Genomic DNA, 13,591 nt, shown 5'->3' with positions numbered 1-13,591 from the left:
TGTGTGTGTCTGGTAAATTCAATGAATCTATGAACATTCTGTTTGCTATGCTGCTTTCTATCCTTGCTAGGGGCATAAAGCAGACATAAAGCTGTGTTTGTACTAGGGTTACACAATCTCCAGTAACCTTGCCAAAATTTCCAGCTTTTCCACAAACACCAGTTGCAGATTACCAGACTTCCTTCTTATTCCATTCTGATGCCGGGAATCTTCCAACCAGGATTTCTGGAAACCTGGGAATATTGGGAAAGTAACCAGTATTGCAACCCTGGTGTTTACCTCCTGGCATAACAGTGCCGACATCCTGCAAGGTGAGAACAGACAGCTTCTCCTCAGAGTCCACCCGGATGACCCCGTGACTCAGACCCTGCATGGACAGTACTCCTCTTCCTGGGGGCTGGTTACTGTCATCTGTCGGCCTATTAACGAGAAGATGACTTTATTGTCCATTTGCTTCATGACTAAAAATAAATGGGTCTTCTGCATATCCCATTCACCCCGGTAGACATGCACATACAGTACATACAGTACACACGGAGAGGTTGGGGTCAGAACCGGGGTCAGCCACAGTGTTGCGCCCCTATCAACAAGCTCCAAAACACACATCCCCAAATCAAAACCTGCATCCCATTTAAAAATCTGCCAATTAGACGGTTAGGGATGGGGCTACTCCCTTAGTGGAAGCGGGAGCTCGACGCCCCCGGGGAAACGGAGGGCCATAAAACACCAGGACAACACCATCATGGGGGTGCTTTCATTAACGGTGCTGTGTGTGTGTGTGTGTGTGTGTGTGTGTGTGTGTGTGTGTGTGTGTGTGTGTGTGTGTGTGTGTGTGTGTGTGTGTGTGTGTGTGTGTGTGTGTGTGTGTGTGTGTGTGTGTGTGTGTGTGTGTGTGTGTGTGTGTGTGTGTGTGTGGGCAACAGGGTAGAAATGGGAATTGGGTTTTATTGGCAGGCCGTTGATTAGATTTGCGAGTTTGAAGCTGTGTCCTGGAAATGAAATGACGTAATTGCCACAGTATCCTTAATGTCAAGATGTAATTTATAAGTGATGCATGTGGTGCACACAGTAAGCTTTTTACAGTGTCATAATCAAGTGCAGGGAGTTAACTTTTTTTTCCTGTAATTTGAGATTTAATTAAACTTGCCCTCATTACTGTAAGCAGGGGCTATTTGAAGTTGAGCTACAATAGACGGATGGCAGCTATAACTGCCATAACCCACAGGACAGTAAACTTAAGAGTTTTGTATAAAAGTTCATAGTAATGAGTGTTTGTGTGTACCTCCTGATGGCTACAGTGAGGGCCTCTGGGGAGCTGGCACAGGGACAGATAACCTCCGGCTTCAGCCCCTTACTCTGGAAGACATTGAGGAACGCATCACACGACGAGACGGACCCTGAGAGAGAGGAAGCGAGAGCGCAAAAGACAACGAGGGATAAGAGAGAGGAAGATGGACAAGAGAGAGGTGTACCTTTAACAGTCAATGTTGAAGAACAAAATCAGACATCCTAGTGATACTACATGCAAACGTGTTGAAAGACTACCTAATTCCCATTCAAGTTGGCAAGTGCTGTTTTTGAGTAGGTTGGAAGCAATAGATTTGGCTCCTGGGCAAAGGGAGGAAAACGCCAATCTAAGATGTCAGCATTGTTTGATTCTGTGGATAACCGTTACAGCAGGTTAGTTGCTGTGGCAGTTGATTTTCTCCCAGCTTGCACTGCTTGTCTGCCCCACACCATAACCCTGTCAGGCGGAGCTCAGCAAGCATACCGTTAATCATCAAATGATGTAACCGGATTCTACTGCCCTCCGTTACCAGATCTCACTGCCTCTAAACCATTCTCACTCATTTGTTCCTTTCAATGATATTCTCTAGAGTCACATTTATAAAGGCTAGCATTGGAAGTGAACCACATCACTCAATCGTTATTGTCGCCATAGGTCCCACTAGCTATAGTAACGTAGCTGTGGTAGTATGTTTTTACAGCACCAGTGGTAACTTACTGTAGTTGTTCCATGACCGCTGCTTGGTCAATTATATATTGGCTACAGTATACTTCACTAGGCCATTAAATGCATTTCCCTAAAGTTATAAGATGACTTAGCCTAGATGACAGAGACATTCTATGAGACCCGCAGCATGAATATAGGCTGCCACAGAATAGGTTACAGTACAAAGTATTAGAGATCCTATAGTTTTCTACAATATTTGACCATATCTAAAATTAAAGTTTCATTGACCACAGATTGTGTTTTGTCATGTTGCTAGGATGCCAATGTCCACTAGTGAATTATAGGATCTGTATGGAACAAGTTATTGGATTCATAGAAGACTGTCCTGGGTGGTGTCTAGTACAAGTTAGACCTACTGGATGGAGGAACTCTAGGCTTCTACTCTGACCTGCTGTCAACAGGTGCCGTGACTCATGCACAACACAATGGTGTTCTCAAAGTTCATGGCCTGGTGTGAATAGACAACTCTGAGCAGTGATGTTTCTGTGGTGTGAGTGAGTGAGGACATTTCACCAAAGAAATATAGACATTGTCGTCCTATAAAGAAACATGGTATAGAGGAGATGGACCCACTGGTTGCCCTTTAGGTTACAGAGAGCTGGTAGTCCCATCCACCAAACTACCAGGTGTGAAACAGGGAAGAGACCCAGGGAGTATGCTAATGTGGTATAAAGCAGACCTAACCCACTATTCAACTAATAAAAACAAGCTCATTTGGAAATAAATAAAAAGTAATCTCAACAGAGAACATTTCCATCCTGTGTGGTACCTGTATCCCCCCCACTAAAATCACCATACTTTAATTTAGACAGCTTCTCCATCCTAGAGGGGGAGATCAATCATTTCCAGACTCAGGAACATGTACTCGTCTGGGTCTGTACATAATCAATGGTAGGCTTCGAGGGGACTCCTACGGTAGGTACACCTACAGCTCATCTCTTGGCAGCAGTACTGTAGACGACTATCACCAACCCCAACACAGTCTCTCAGAGCATTCAGTCAGCCCACTGACAACCCCTCAGATCACAGCAAAATCATAGCGTACTTCACTAGGGGTCGCGACCCCATGTGGGTTCTCCTGATTTGAAAATGAGTTTGTGAGAGAAAGTATGTAGACACCCCTTCAAATGAGTGGATTCGGCTGTTCCTACAACTTGTTTGGAGTCCGCCTGTGGTAAATTCAATTCATCGGACATGATTTGGAAAGGCACACACCTGTCTTTAAAGGTCCCACAGTTGACAGTGCATGTCAGAGCAAAAAAATCAAGCCATGAGGTCAAAGGAATTGTCCGTAGAGCTCCGAGACAGGATTCTGTCGAGGCACAGATCTGGGGAAGGGTAGCACCCTGGTCTTCTTCAACAAAGCAATACTCAATCATGAGACATCAAAGCCAGACAAATGGCATACTATTAAGCAATGCTACAGATGGATGGAAAGTAAACAATTAGCCAACAACAAATTTCACTGCAGTTGTGAAGGTGTAAACTTGGCAGTAGAACGCCTAAACAGCAGGCGCTGGAACAGAACAGAAAACTGATGATCCATACTGTTCCGGAACAGAACCGTTCTTTAAAGAAGCATGGGAACCGGTTAACAATGTTATTTTAAGTTCCAGGCATTTTTTATCTAGTCCCACAACAAAACGCCAATGCAAAGTTCTCACTCTGTCACTCAGAAAATTATTCCAGTGATTGCCTGCAAGCAGAAAATCTTTACATGTGCATGTTTAGGCTACCTGCCCATCCCCCCTTGGAAAAAATAGGCTACAGTACTGACATTACAAGCTTGATTGAGATTGTTGTGGACAATTTTATCCAGAGATTAAGGCAGAGACTATTTAATTGTATAATAGAAACATATGTAATACATTTCACAGGGAAGAACTCCAAGCGTGAACTCCAACATGTTCATTATATAGTGGGAGGTGATAATGCAATCATATTGTTTACACAATAGTTATTTTATACAAGCAACAGTTATGGAACACAGTGGCCTTGTGTTAGGGTACAGACATACCACGAGTCTATGAAAGGCACATCACAGTCCAACACAGAATATATCCCTTGAAAAGTAACAGCAGCTCACCCCAAATTCTACCACCATAATAAGACAGCGAGAGATTTTAAATTAGCAACAGAAGAATGGATTCACTTTTTCAATGCTAGTTAAGGACACCATAGGCCTAGTTATCACGTTTCACGTTGGATTTATTAACTACAAAAAGGCAAGACGTGTTTTTAATTCTGGCCCTGCTCTGCACACACAAGATTGTTAGCTAGCTAGCTCAAAGGACATTCAAAGTTCCTTTATAGAAACCGCTCCTTCTATGTATAATTCTGTGGACCTAATTCAGATAATGCATGTCATAAGATGCTCAGTGCTTCAAGCCTCCTCCTCCTCCTCCAACCTCTCTCGCCCTCTTCCCCACCTGCAAAATGTCAGTTGCATCTTGCGCCATAGGCTAGACTTGTCTGTCCATCACGCATGTAAACAACTAGCTTGCCTGCTCTATCTGCACTGATTGGTGAAGTTAGTTAATGAGCTAAAAAAAAAAAAAAAAACTTGAGTATATAAATGGTTAAAAAAAAGAACCGAAAGGAACGATATAAACTTACTTTTAGGGTTTTTTGAACCGGTTCAGACATTTATTTTGCTGGTCGGAACAGTGGAATGAAAACCTTATTTCTTTTTTTACCACAATGACAAAGAAAACCTAAGAAAGAAATTGAGGAACCAATCCAACCAAAAACACAGACCCAGAAAACCTGAGCCTATACCTTCACTATGGTTAAATACTAAAACAAAACAGAAAACCTGAGCCTATACCTTCACTATGGTTAAATACTAAAACAAAACAGAAAACCTGAGCCTATACCTTCACTATGGTTAAATACTAAAACAAAACAGAAAACCTGAGCCTATACCTTCACTATGGTTAAATACTAAAACAAAACAGAAAACCTGAGCCTATACCTTCACTATGGTTAAATACTAAAACAAAACAGAAAACCTGAGCCTATACCTTCACTATGGTTAAATACTAAAACAAAACAGAAAACCTGAGCCTATACCTTCACTATGGTTAAATACTAAAACAAAACAGAAAAGCACTACATAAAAAGAAAGAACAGCACATCAGAAATCAGCTCAACATAACTGAAAAATCCATAGAATCTAACCACTTCTGGGAACATAGGAACAGACTAAACAAACAACATGAAGAGCCATATATCCAAAATGGAGATGTATGGATAACCTCTCTAGGGTAGGGTGCAGCATTCGGAATTTTGGATGAAAAGCATGCCCAAATTAAACAGCCTGCTACTCGGGCCCAGAAGATATGATATGCATATAACTGGTAGATTTGGATAGAAAATACTAACGTTTCCAAAACTGTTAAAATAGTGTCTGTGAGTATAACAGAACTGATTTAGCAGGTGAAAACCTGAGAAAAATCAATTCAGGAAGTAGTTTATTTTTGGTTTTGTAGTTTTCTATTCAATGCCATTACAGTATCAATTGACTTAGGACTCCATTTGCAGTTCCTATGCTTTCCACTAGATGTCAACAGTATTTAGATTTTGAATCAGGCTTGTTATCTTATAAATGAGGGAGTAAGACCAGTCTGAACGAGTGGACCCTAACGTGACACAGAGTTTTTTCAGGCGCATGTGCATTTCTTGTTTACCTTTTATATTGATGACGTTATTGTCCGGTTTAAATATTATAGATCATTTAGGCTAAAAAAACAACCTGAGGATTGAATATAAACATCGTTTGACATGTTTCTATGAACTTTACGGATACAATTTGGATTTTTGTCTGATTGTTTTGACTGAGCTGGAGCCTGTGGATTACTTAAGAAAACGTGCAACGTTTTTGGATATAAAGAGACATCGAACTTCATCGAACAAAAGGAACATTTATTGAGTAAATGAATGTCTTCTGATTGCCACCATATGAAGATCATCAAAAGTAAGGGATTCATTTTATCTCTATTTCTGAGTTTTGTAACGCTTCTGCTTGGCTGGTTACTGTTTGTAATAATTTGTCAACTGGGCTATGTTCTGGGCTAGGTATGTTTTCGCCGAAAAGGATTTTATAACATTTATAAGATTAACAAGAAGTTAATCTTCAACCCTATGTAAAATATGTTTGGTTTTCTGAATTTTTATAATAAGCATTTCTGTAATTGAATTTGGCGCTCTGCAACCTCACTGGATGTTGGCCAGATGGGACGCTAGCGTCCCACATACCCTAGAGAGGATAAACCACTTCTCTGATCTGTTTGGTCCTATAAAACAAACAGAAAAAAACAGATGATTCATTACAAATCTTAGAGTCAGCTATTAAAGACTACCAGAACCCACTGGATTCTCCAATTACATTGAATGAACTACAGGACAAAACTCAGACCCTTCAACCCAAAAAAAGGCCAGTGGTGTTGATGGTATAATAAATTTAAAAAAATATACAGACCACAAATTCCAATTGGATATAAACTCTTTATCATCATCATCATCATCATCATCATCATTTTCAGCTCTGGCATCTTCCCCAATACTTAGAACCAAGGACTGATCACCCTAATCCACAAAAGTGGAGACGCATTTGACCCCAATAACTACAGTGGGATATGTGTCAACAGCAACCTCTGCATTATCATTAACAGCAGACTTCTATATTTCTTCATGTCCTGAGAAAAATGTCAAATTGGCTTTCTACCAAATGAGCGTTCGACAGAGCATGTATTCACCATAAACACTCTTATTAACAAACAAACAAAACCAAAGCAAGGTCTTCTCATGCTTTGTTGTTTAAAAAAAAGCTTGACTCAATTTGGCACGAGGGTCCGCTATACAAATTGATGAAATGCAATGTTGGAGGGAAAACATACATTATAAAATCCATGCACACAAATAACATGTGTGTAGTTAAAAATGGCTATTTTTATTTATTTCTTTCCTCAGGGGGGTGAGACAGGGATGCAGCTTGAGCCCCACCCTCTTCAACATTTATATCAACGAATTGTCAAGGACTCTAGAACAGTCTGAAGCACCCGGCCTCAACCTAATTGACTCTGAAGTCAAATGTTTACTGTTTCCATAGGATCTGGTGCTTCTGTCCCCAACCAAGGAGGGCATAGAGCAGCACCTAGATATTTTGCAGAGATTGTGTCAGACTTGGGCCCAGAGGTAACTTCCACAAAGATGTGAACAATCTGAGAGACAAGGCAAGAAGGGACTTCTACGCCATCAAAAGAAACATGAAATTTGACATCCCAATTAGGATCTGTCAAAAAATACTTATAAAACCCATTCCTCTTTTTGGTTGGGAGGTCTGGGGTTCGCTCACCAACCAACAATTCACTAAATATAACAAACACCAAATTGAGAGACTGCATGCAGAATTCTGCAAAACCATCCTCTGTATACAATGTACAACACCAAATAAGGCATGTCTAGTAGAATAAGGACAATTTCCACTAATTATAAAAATCCAGAAATAGCAATTAAATTCTACAACCACCTAAAAGGAAGTGATTCTCAAACCTTCCATAACAATGCCCTCACCTACAGAGAGATGAACCTGGAGAAGAGTCCCCTCAGTCAGCTGATACTGGGATTCCGTTCAAAAACACACCCCACAAAGCCCCCGGACAGCAACACAATTAGACCCAACCAAATCATGAGGAAACAAAAAGATCATTACTTGACACATTGGAAAGAATCAACAAAACTGAGCAAACTGGAAAGTTATTTGGTCCTAAACAGAGAATACACAGTAGCAGAATACCTGACTACCGTGACCCAAAATCAAGAAAAGCTATGACTATGTACAGACTGTCCTTGCTATCAAGAGAGGCCGCCATAGGCAGACCTGGCTCTGAAGAAGACAGGCTGAGTGCCCACTACCCACAAAATGAGATGGAAACCAAGCTGTACTTCCTAACCTCCTGCCAAACGTATGACCATATTAGAGACACATTTTCCTCAGATTACACAGGCCCACAAAAAAATTGAATAAAAATCCAATCCTGATCAACTCCCATATCTATTAGGTAAACGTATGTTTCCCATGCCAATAAAGGCCTTTGAATTGATAGAGAGACGTGATACAGTACAACGGTAGTGTGGTCTTACAGGGGTTGGCTCCATCGGCCACCACCAGCATGCGTAGTGAGCTCAGGTTGATGTCCCTCTGGTCCCTGTGTGCCACCAAGGCCCAGTGCATGTCTCGGGACTTCACACACGCCACCTTCGCTGGGGGAGGAATCAGACCACAGCGAGGATTAGGGACAGTTCACATGGGGATCACAGCCAAAATATTCAAAATATGTGAAGTCAAAATGCCAACAGTCACAACACAGTTTGAACTGCATATCAAATCATACGTATTATACAAATAAATGAAGAACACATAGTCGACTAGAAGGTGCACAGCATCCGATGTCAAATAGAGATGCAGTTATTAACAGAAGTCATGTGAATAGAGAGGTGGTGAGTCCAGACCTTTGTATTGGCACACTTTCTGGATCCAGGACAGTGGGTTGACCTTCATCAGTGAGTAGGGTATACTGATAACATGCATCATGTTCATCACACTCTGCAACAGGAGACACAGGTTACTCCGAGCCGTGATGATACGCAAGTCAAGATTCAAATCAGAACCACCATTAAGATGTTAAGACTTAAAGCCTTCCCACACTCTACTTTGGATTCCGTCTACGATTATTTAAATGTCACACTGTGCGGTGTTACCCGTTTCAAATCTTGTCATCAGCCTGGCCGGATTGTACGATTTCATTCAGTTCTGTCGTAACATTCTGCGATTGGCTTGCGAGGCTACGTCAGCCGACACCCTGTAGGCAGCCGACACCCTGTAGGCTACGTCAGCCGACACCCTGTAGGCCGACACCCTGTAGGCTACGTCAGCCGACACCCTGGCTACGTCAGCCGACAGCCAGCCGACACAGCCTGTAGGCTACGTCAGCCGACACCCTGTAGGCTACGTCAGCCGACACCCTGTAGGCTACGTCAGCCGACAGCCTGTAGGCTACGTCAGCCGACAGCCTGCAGGCTACGTCAGCCGACACCCTGTAGGCTACGTCAGCCGACACCCTGTAGGCTACGTCAGCCGACACCCTGTAGGCTACGTCAGCCGACACCCTGTAGGCTACGTCAGCTGAAGCTGTGTATTTGACCTGAGCAGGTGCCAGCACCAGCAGCGCAACACTCCTATGTTTATGTTAAAAAAACGTGCATCTTTGAAATAGGTTTTCACATAAAAACTTAATTTGTCTGAACTCAGAATCAAATGTGCTTCCCAAAAATGGTAGAACGTACATTTTGATCGGTGATTTTCTTCATTTATCTAAATCCCATCAGGTAGCCTGATTTCAGATGTGTCATGTAAACAAGATTATTAGGGAAATCGTTCTTCTTGCAGACGCATGTAAACGTTTAAATATAACTATTATAGTAATCTGCCTATTCACAATAGTGTCATTGTGTTACTCGATGCCGGCCGTGTTCCTATTGGTCAGTTACCGGGATTGGCTCGTAACACCAGCCACACTACAAGATGAAGGCTCAACACTTCTGACACTGCCAGAACTTGAGCCTACGACCGCTCGTAGTGGCATTTCATTGGCAGACCTAGACCCTGTCACACTGAACGAGGCAAGACCTCCGACAATCGTTTACGACCAAAGAATTTGCCCATGACGTGGACATTTCTGTCCCGGAAGGAAAAAGAGACAGCTAAAATTGTACCATCTGTGCGGGACTTTAGACTCAATCAAGACTGGTAATGATCAGGCTTTTTCTAGGCTAATGAGAAAACTGATCTGAGATCTGGTTGGTTAAAACTGATGAATTACTGTATGCGTCTCAAATGGCACCCTATTCCCTTTGTAGTACATAACTTTTGACCAGAGCCCGATGGACCCTCGTCAAAAGTAGAGCACTCTATAGGAAGCAGAGTCCCATCTGGGGCTCAACCTTAGTATTGGACTAACACAATGGAGACAAAACTCCCTGTGGCCACACATTAGAATATATTCACTATTCCTTTTAATTGGATTTGGGAGAACTAATTTAGCAACAGTGGTAAAAAGCCTCTGATAATATAATTCCCATTCCAAGACAGTGTTCAGAGAAAACATAGTAAGAATATAATGATCTTTAACGAGTCCTCTAAGCCCCGGGCAGAGGTGTGTGTGTGTATGTGTGTGTGTGTGTGTATATGTGTGTGTGTGTGTGTCTGTGTGAAACCCATTGAAAGCCCAGCTGGTTGGTCCTCACAGTGAGAATGCCATGCCACAGCCCCACGTCCTTCTTAAAGTCTAATACATTCACTATGGTCTCAGCTGCAGGAGAGACAGGGAGAGAGAGAGAGACAGGGAGAGAGAGGGAGAGAGAGAGAGAGAGAGACCAGGAAGAGAGAGAGAGAGAGACCAGGAAGAGAGAGAGAGAGAGACCAGGAAGAGAGAGACCAGGAAGAGAGAGAGGGAGACCAGGAAGAGAGAGAGGGAGACCAGGAAGAGAGAGAGGGAGACCAGGAAGAGAGAGAGGGAGACCAGGAGAGAGACCAGGAAGAGAGAGACCAGGAAGAGAGAGAGAGAGACCAGGAAGAGAGAGAGAGAGACCAGGAAGAGAGAGAGAGAGACCAGGAAGAGAGAGAGGGAGAGACCAGGAAGAGAGGACCAGACCAGGAAGAGACCAGGAAGAGAGAGAGACCAGGAAGAGAGAGAGAGAGACCAGGAAGAGAGAGAGAGAGACCAGGAAGAGAGAGAGAGAGACCAGGAAGAGAGAGAGAGAGACCAGGAAGAGAGAGAGAGAGACCAGGAAGAGAGAGAGAGACAGGAAGAGAGAGAGAAACAGGAAGAGAGAGAGAAACAGGAAGAGAGAGAGAAACAGGAAGAGAGAGAGACCGGAAGAGAGAGAGACCGAGAGGCAGAGCAAGAGAGAGACCGAGGCAGAGCAAGAGAGAGACAGAGCGAGAGGCAGAGCGAAACAGAGAGAGACAGAGCGAGAGGCAGAGCGAAACAGAGAGAGGCAGAGCGAGAGAGAGAGAGGCAGAGCGAGAGAGAGAGAGAGAGAGAGAGAGAGAGAGAGAGAGAGAGAGGCAGAGCGAGAGAGAGAGAGGCAGAGCGAGAGAGAGAGAGAGAGGCAGAGCGAGAGTCAGGAGAGAGACAGAGCGAGAGTCAGGAGAGAGACAGAGCGAGAGTCAGGAGAGAGACAGAGCGAGAGTCAGGAGAGAGACAGAGCGAGAGTCAGGAGAGAGACAGAGCGAGAGTCAGGAGAGAGACAGAGCGAGAGTCAGGAGAGAGACAGAGCGAGAGTCAGGAGAGAGACAGAGCGAGAGAGGCAGAGCGAGAGTCAGGAGAGAGACAGAGCGAGAGTCAGGAGAGAGACAGAGCGAGAGAGAGAGAGAGAGAGACAGGGAGAGAAACAGAGACAGCGAGAGCAAGACAGCGAGAGAAACAGAGACAGCGAGAGAGAGAGACAGCGAGAGAAACAGAGACAGCGAGAGAAACAGAGACAGCGAGAGAAACAGAGACAGCGAGAGAAACAGAGACAGCGAGAGAAACAGAGACAGCGAGAGAAACAGAGACAGCGAGAGAAACAGAGACAGCGAGAGAAACAGAGACAGGGAGAGCGAGAGAGAGACAAAGGGAGAGCAAGAGAGACAGGGAGAGCAAGAGAGAGACAGGGAGAGAGAGAGAGAGACAGCGAGAGAAACAGAGACAGCGAGAGAGAGAGACATAACACAGAGAACAAGAGAGACAGGGAGAGCAAGAGAGAGACAGGGAGAGTGAGAGAGAGACAGGGAGAGTGAGAGAGAGACAGCGAGAGAAACAGAGACAGAGACAGCGAGAGAGAGACAGGGAGAGTGAGAGAGAGACAGCGAGAGAAACAGAGACAGCGAGAGCGAGACATAACACAGAGAACAAGAGAGACAGGGAGAGCAAGAGAGAGACAGGGAGAGTGAGAGAGAGACAGCGAGAGAAACAGAGACAGAGACAGCGAGAGAGAGACAGGGAGAGTGAGAGAGAGACAGCGAGAGAAACAGAGACAGAGACAGCGAGAGAGAGACAGGGAGAGTGAGAGAGAGACAGCGAGAGAAACAGAGACAGCGAGAGCGAGAGAGAGACATAACACAGAGAACAAGAGAGACAGGGAGAGCAAGAGAGAGACAGGGAGAGTGAGAGAGAGACAGCGAGAGAAACAGAGACAGGGAGAGTGAGAGAGAGACAGCGAGAGAAACAGAGACAGCGAGAGCGAGAGAGAGACATGGAGAGTGAGAGAGAGACAGCAAGAGAAACAGAGACAGAGACAGCGAGAGAGAGACAGGGAGAGAGAGAGAGACAGCGAGAGAAACAGAGACAGCGAGAGCGAGAGAGAGACAGCGAGAGAAACAGAGACAGGGAGAGTGAGAGAGAGACAGCGAGAGAAACAGAGACAGGGAGAGTGAGAGAGAGACAGGGAGAGTGAGAGAGAGACAGCGAGAGAAACAGAGACAGAGACAGCGAGAGAGAGACAGGGAGAGTGAGAGAGAGACAGCGAGAGAAACAGAGACAGCGAGAGCGAGAGAGACAGCGAGAGCAAGAGAGAGACAGGGAGAGCAAGAGAGACAGGGAGAGTGAGAGAGAGACAGCGAGAGAAACAGAGACAGCGAGAGAGAGACATAACACAGAGAACAAGAGAGTTTAATCCAACAGTGGCATCAAACAGTAACCATGAAACATGACACATTAGATGTACACAATACAAGATTACTGTGAGATATGGGGTTTAGAACAATGACTGTGAAAAGCACAATGCCCAGACAAGCGAAAGAGGGAGAGATAAAAGGAGAAAGAGAAGCCAATTGTAATGAAGAATTATCTTTAATGCATGTCTCCCGTAGGATGGAGAATTGAAAAATAGGATACTTCGAGAGTCTAAGTATTGTGACTTCTGTAGAATGTCTTATAGGAAAGGGGTGCATAGACCCACCTTCTGTGTATCCACAGGATTGGGTGAGGGCCTGACAGTGAGTCAGCAGAGCGATCCTCATCACCGTCACTCCCAGCACACTGCCATCTTTACACGTCTTATACTGTAGTGAAGAGGAGAGAGAGAAAGAGAATGAGAGGAGAGAGAGAAAGAGAATGAGAGGAGAGAGAATGAGAGAGAGAGAGAGAGAAGGAGAATGAGAGGAGAGAGAGAAAGAGAATGAGGAGAGAGAATGAGAGAGAGAGAGAGAGAGAGAGAGAGAGAGAGAGAGAGAAGAGAGAAGAGAGAATGAGAGGAGAGAGAAGGAGAATGAGAGGAGAGAATGAGAGAGAGAGAAGAGAGAGAGAGAAGGAGGAGAATGAGAGGAGAGAGAATGAGAGAGAGAGAGAGAATGAGAGAGAGAGAATGAGAAGAGAAAGAGAAAAGAGAGGAGAGAGAGAAGAGAAAGAGAAGAGAGAGAATGAGAAGAGAATGAGAATGAGAGAATGAGAATGAGAGAGAGAATGAGAGAGAGAATGAGAGAATGAGGGAGAGAGAATGAGAGAGAGAATGAGAGAGAGAGAAGAGAAGAGA

At 44.2% G+C, this 13,591-nt stretch overlaps 1 protein-coding gene across 18 annotated transcripts in view; it reads right to left on the bottom strand.

The window, feature by feature from the left end:
- Positions 1-13,591, bottom strand: part of LOC124009715 (disco-interacting protein 2 homolog C) — a 257,605-nt gene that overhangs the window by 31,228 nt on the left and 212,786 nt on the right. For all 18 annotated transcript variants that reach the window (XM_046321805.1, XM_046321811.1, XM_046321808.1 and 15 more), the window contains 6 exons: positions 13,019-13,121; positions 10,322-10,386; positions 8,528-8,621; positions 8,159-8,278; positions 1,283-1,397; positions 280-419 (listed from right to left, as the gene is read on the bottom strand). In XM_046321805.1, coding sequence (XP_046177761.1) covers positions 280-419; positions 1,283-1,397; positions 8,159-8,278; positions 8,528-8,621; positions 10,322-10,386; positions 13,019-13,121 — 637 coding nt within the window. The remainder of the gene's footprint in view (positions 1-279; positions 420-1,282; positions 1,398-8,158; positions 8,279-8,527; positions 8,622-10,321; positions 10,387-13,018; positions 13,122-13,591) is intronic.

This window comes from Oncorhynchus gorbuscha, linkage group LG22 (assembly GCF_021184085.1).
Source record: "Oncorhynchus gorbuscha isolate QuinsamMale2020 ecotype Even-year linkage group LG22, OgorEven_v1.0, whole genome shotgun sequence".
Lineage (NCBI taxonomy): Eukaryota > Metazoa > Chordata > Actinopteri > Salmoniformes > Salmonidae > Oncorhynchus > Oncorhynchus gorbuscha.
Note: the sequence above shows the minus strand (reverse complement) of the source record. Positions and strands in the feature narration are given on the sequence as shown.